The sequence below is a fragment of the Sapajus apella genome, unplaced genomic scaffold, assembly GCF_009761245.1.
Source record: "Sapajus apella isolate SASKATOON/1434 unplaced genomic scaffold, GSC_monkey_1.0 scaffold14, whole genome shotgun sequence".
In the NCBI taxonomy this organism is placed as follows: domain Eukaryota; kingdom Metazoa; phylum Chordata; class Mammalia; order Primates; family Cebidae; genus Sapajus; species Sapajus apella.
This window is the reverse complement of record NW_022436954.1, coordinates 14,937,749-14,943,398: the sequence shown is the minus strand read 5'-3', so window position 1 is coordinate 14,943,398 and position 5,650 is coordinate 14,937,749. Positions and strand designations below refer to the sequence as shown.

General features: G+C 40.5%; 1 protein-coding gene across 1 annotated transcript; it reads right to left on the bottom strand.

Annotated features, from left to right (window-relative positions):
* Window positions 1-4,310: 4,310 nt before the first annotated feature.
* On the bottom strand, window positions 4,311-5,231 carry LOC116554470 (olfactory receptor 4C45). The gene has a single exon (XM_032282437.1). The coding sequence runs from the start codon at window positions 5,229-5,231 to the stop codon at window positions 4,311-4,313; it is 921 nt and encodes a 306-aa protein (XP_032138328.1).
* Window positions 5,232-5,650: the final 419 nt, after the last annotated feature.

Sequence of the window (5,650 nt, the reverse complement as noted above, 5' to 3'; positions counted from 1 at the left end):
GTTGTTGGACCCACAGTCCTCCCATAGCTTTTCCCAGGCTTTCTAAACAAAAGCAGCTCACCTGGGCAGTCTACTTCCGGTGGCTGGAAAGTTAGGCCAAGACCTCTAAGCTCCCAGATGGGGACGTGAAAGAAGGCAGGTCAGGCATGTCTTGCCTTTGAAACCACGCGCCTGTGGACTCGGGAAGAGAAGTTAACACATTCCCTCAATAGGAGCCTGATAAATGTGAGTTTCCTTCCTTGCCAGTGAGAAAAGGGTAACAGAAAAATAAAGGTTAGAAATAATGTAATCCTTTCAATGTTAAGTACTGTGGAAAATATACCGGTCAAGTAAAAAGAGGAGACGTGTTTGAGATTTTTATTCTGCAACCAATTGTTAGGCGGCCACTGGCAAGCTACTTTAAAAAATCATGTTTTTTCACTTCTCTTGAATGCCTTTCCCTTAAGTGGAATTTGTTTTAATGAACAACAGCAAAATGAATGCATACTCATATAAAAATATTTGCTAATTTTTTCTTTTGTTATTTATCAGAGGAAAGTATCATTGTATAAGTTATGGGCTGTTCCTTCATGTAGACAGTGGTGCAGGTGGAGAAAAAGAGTTAATTTCAAAGAAGTTTCCTGATATGTGTGAATCAAAACATTCATGGAGTTGTTATATATTACTGACAAGTTACTAGCTGGTTCTTTGCAGACACATTTTCAGCCTGGTCTGTTTTTGAAAACTAGTTCACCTGCAAATTAGTTCAAAAAGTGATATGCACAATAAAATTTATTAAAAAAAAGGTCAAAGAATTTCAAGAAAACAATTTCAATGTAAATGTAAGAAATTTAAGGCAAATTAACTTCTTTATTTATATTAAGTGGACGCAGAATAGAATTTGGCAAAGCATGAGAGTTTGGGTTGGATAGGCTTAGACCCAAATTCTATCTAAGCCAAATTTTAGCTAGTTACATTTGAACACTATAATTAACCTTCTGTCTCTTGGTTTCTTAATTTATGAAATGGGAATATCGAGGTTATTGTGTTTATTGGGCTGCAGTGAGAATTATCAACAAATAATAGAAAGAATATAAAATACTTTGTACATTGTAAACACTCAAAAATAACCATCATAATTTTGAATACTATATCATTGTTTCGTTGGTATTCACACCTTTCTGTGAGTAGGGTCACAATTATGTTCAAATAATGAAACATTTTAGACAGAGGTAAATTCTATGCTTTAAGGCTTAAAAAAAATAAGCACAGACTGGGCGTGGTGGCTCATGCCTGTAATCCCAGCACTTTGGGAGGATGAAGACGGTGGATCGTGAGGCCAGGAGCTCAAGACCAGCCTGGCCAAGTTGGTGAAACCCCGTCTCTACTAAAAATACAAAAATTAACCAGGCGTGGTGGCATGTGCCTGTAATCCCAGCTACTCGGGAGGCTGAGGCAGAGAACTGCTTGAACCCAGGAGGTGGAGGCTGTAGTGAGCCGAGATAGCAACCTTGCATAGCCTGGGCAACAGAGCGAGACTCTGTCTCAAAAAAAAAAACAGTAAGCAAGCACAGAAATAACTTAAGGTCACAGATTTGCTGCCTTCACGGTGTAGGTCAAAGGATACAAAATTTCAGTTAGATGGGAGGAATAAGTTCAAAAAATCTATTGTACAGCATGATGACTACAGTAAATAACAATATCTTGTATTGTTAAAAAATGCTAAGAGGGTAGATTCTAAGTGTTTTCACCACAAAAAGATAACTATGTGAGCTAATGCATATGTTAATTAGCTCGATTTAACCATTCTGATGCAGGCAAACCCCCAGATTGTGGCTTTGACCAGCTGCCTGATGGGTGGAGTTGTGACTAGCGCTTGGAACACAAGTCCTGCTGATCGACCTCATTCCTCCCTCAGAGACTATATACTCCTTAAAGAGTTGCAGAAGGGCGGAAGTCCTTGAACTTGCAGTTCAGCTAACCCTGAATTGTTACCATAAGAACAACAGGTGTGGTTTATTACTGCACATCCTTCTCCTCGTCGTGTTACTTGTCTGTGTGTTTGTGAAACAACAGCTTTAAATCTTCTAGGGGTTCACAATTGTAGGCCGTGGTGTTCTTCTCTTGCACCTGCAGGGACTCATGAGAAAATAGGTTTAATTCTATACAGGTGTACTCAACTAGTGACTCCCCGAAGCTTCATAGCAGCAGGGGAGGGGAGTATTTAACAACACCTGATAGGGGGCCTTCCATTTTGGTTGTAATAGATCCTTAGGGGAGCCTTCTCTCCAAGTTTTTAGTAAGACTAAGTCTCCAGATTAAAGAGGGGAGTATTCTTTTCCTTTGGGGGAAGGGGAAATACTTTATTTCCATATTCTTGAAAGGCCTTTTGAAACTGGTCTAAGTTGATAATAGGAGTGGGCAAGTGTTCTAGGTGTCTCCTCATCAAACAGGAAATCTGAACTTAAAAAGGGCCTCCCATAGGTTATTTATTTGTTATTTTTTAAGACAGAGTCTTGCTCTGTCACCAGGTACCAGGCTGGAGTGCAGTGGCGTAATCTCGGCTCACTGCAATCTCCACCTCCTGGGTTCAAGCAATTCTCCTGCCTCAGCCTCCTGAGTAGCTAGGACTACAGGAGTACGCCACCACATCCAGCTAAGTTTTGCATTTTTTAGTAGAGACGGGGCTTCACCATGTTGGCCAGGATGGTCAACATTTGCTTGAACCCAGGAGGCAGAGGTGGCAGTGAGCTGAGATCGTGCTATTGTACTCCAGCCTGGAAGACAGAGGGAGACTCCGTCTCAAACAAAAGCAAAAACAAACAAACAACTTTCAATTCTTTTTGTAGATAATTGTATACTATAGGGAGTGGAGATATAATTTTTTAAAAGTAAGTTTTTGGTTGGGTGCAGTGTCTCATGCCTGTAATCCCAGCACTTTGGGACGCTGAGGTGGGCAGATCACCTGAGGTCAGGAGTTTGAGACCAGCCTGGCTAACATGGAGAAACCCTGTCTCTACTAAAAATACAAAAATTAGCCTGGCGTGGTGGTGGGCACCTGTAATCCTAGCTACTCGGGATGCTGAGGCAGGGAGAATTGCTTGAACCCGGGAGGTGGAGGTTGCAGTGAGCCGAGATTGTGCCATTGCACTCCAGCCTGGGCAACAGAGCAAGACTCTGTCTAAAAAAAAAAAAAAAAAAAAAAAAAAAAAAAAAAAAAAAAAAAGTTAAGCTTTCATGAAAATGCTGTTTTTAGTCCTTTCGTATATAGTTGTTGGTCCTCTTGTAAAATAAAACTTCATTCTAGCTGTAGTGCTGGGTATGAAAGGTGTCAAGAATATTGCTGTTGATCTGTTTCATACCCAGAAGCAGGACAACAATAAATATTTTGTGAGCCCTGGAAGCTTTTGCCCTTGTGAGTTCTTTGCTCCATAAATAGTATTTAAAATTATATTTTATGGCCGGGCGTGGGCATGGTGGCTCATGCTTGTAATCCCAGCACTTTGAGAGGCCTAGGCGGGTGTATCATGAGCTCAAGAGATCAAGACCATCCCGGCTAATACGGTGAAACCTTATCTCTACTAAAAATACAAAAAAAATTAGCCGGGCATGGTGGCACAACCTGTAGTCCCAGCTACTCGAGAGGCGGAGGCAGGAGAATAGCTTGAATCTGGGAGGTGGAGGTTGTGGTGAACTGAAATCGCTCCATTGCACTCCAGCCTGAGGAACAAGAGTGAAATGCTGTCTCAAAAAAATAAAAAATGGGGGGTGGGAAGCTGGGGAGAGATAGCAAGGGGAGAAATGCCAGATGTAGGTGATGGGGAGGAAGGCAGCAAATCACACTGCCACGTGTGTTCCTATGCAACAATTTTGCATGTTCTTCACATGTACCCCAAAGCCTAAAATGCAATAAAATAAATAAATGGGAAAAAATAAAAAATAAAAACCATAGCTCAGGGAAGTTCTATATTATACCTGAAATGGTGGAATGAGAAAGCAATAAAAGCATGTTTCTGTAAAAAAAAAAAAAAATTATATTTTATGAGTGTTTTGGCATAAAGATAAATATAATCCAGTTGGACTTAGATTATATTCATTTTCTTATTCTTTTAAAGAAATTAAGCATTTCAGGGGCCCCTAAAGTATCATGAGCTGCTGGGACTACTATTGTCCTGTAATGAATATGTCAGCCCGGTTTACTATATGTGCTTCCAATAAAAATTGATGGAGACAAGATAATTGACTATTCCAAGTTTAATCAATCAAGAATTAGAATAAATCTCTATAAAATATCACCAGATATTCTTGCCTAAATGTTTATATCACACGACTTATTTATCATCGGTTCTCATTATTTGCTTCCAGAGTTGCTTAATGACATTTTTCACTTCTTCATTTCTGAGTGTGTAGATTAAAGGGTTCAACATAGGTGTAAATAGGGTGCAAAACACAGTCACAGCTTTGTCAGTGGGGAAGGAGGTTAGAGGTCTTAGATACAGGTATGAACAAGGGACAAAGAATAAGATGACAACGATGACGTGAGAGGCACATGTAGACAGAGCTTTGCGACGCCCATCAGAGCTGTGAGTCCTCAGGGAGCACAGGATGATGACATAGGAAGCAACCAGCATGGAAAAAATGAGGAAACACAGTGACCCACTGTTGGCAGCGATCAGAGGCCCCAAGGTGTGAGTGTCTGTGCAGGCCAGCTCCAGAAGAGGTACTAAATCACACATAAAGTGGTCAATGACATTAGGGCCACAGAATGGTAACCGGGCTATGAACAAAACCTGGATGCCTCCATGCACAAATCCCAGAATCCCAGCCACCCCCAACAAGAATCCACACATAGGTCGGCTCATTATAGTTGCATAGTGCAAGGGCTTACAGATGGCCACATAGCGGTCATAGGCCATGACACTTAATAAGATAATCTCCGCTGCTGCAAAGAAATGTTCTGTGAAGAGCTGAGTCATGCAGCCGTTGAAGGATATGGTGTTCTTTTCAGAGATCAAGTCAAAGATCATTTTGGGGGCTATGGAAGAAGAGTAGAGACTATCTATAACGGATAAACAGGACAGGAAAAAGTACATGGGAGAAGCCAGGGCTGGGCTGATGAGGATGATCACTGAGATGAGCAGGTTACCTGCCAGTGTGATCAAGTAGGTGATTAAAAACATAACAAACAAGAATTTCTGTAGTTCTGGATTGTGAGTGAGGCCCAGCAGGATGAATTCTGTTACATTGTTCATCTTCTTCATAGGTGTAGCTCAGGTTGTGGGTATATGGCCCATCTGAAAAAAAAACAGCATTTCTGAATGATGGTATTTTAATTTCAATACTGAAATATTTCATTACCTCTTTAGTCTTGGTTTTTGGGGGTGATGGAGCTAGCCACATTGCCACTCACCTCTGCTGTTTTGCAGAGAATTGTAAAGAGGAACAGAAGATTAGATTTCTCCTAATTCATAGTAATGAAACAGTGACAATATCTTACAAGTACCACAATAAAACAAGGTCTTGTTATAAATGTTGACTTCCAAACTTCCTTTCTGGCTCTAAAGTTTCACATATGTCTTTCTTTCATTTTTGGGGAGGAGAAATCTTATCAATAACAATTGTTTTGAAATTATACTTTCTATTGTTATGGTTATTTGTAGGTATATGAACC

Bases quoted from the DNA above. Each gene is read 5' to 3' on its own strand.
- LOC116554470 (XM_032282437.1), bottom strand. From the start codon at position 5,231: ATGAACAATGTAACAGAATTCATCCTGCTGGGCCTCACTCACAATCCA.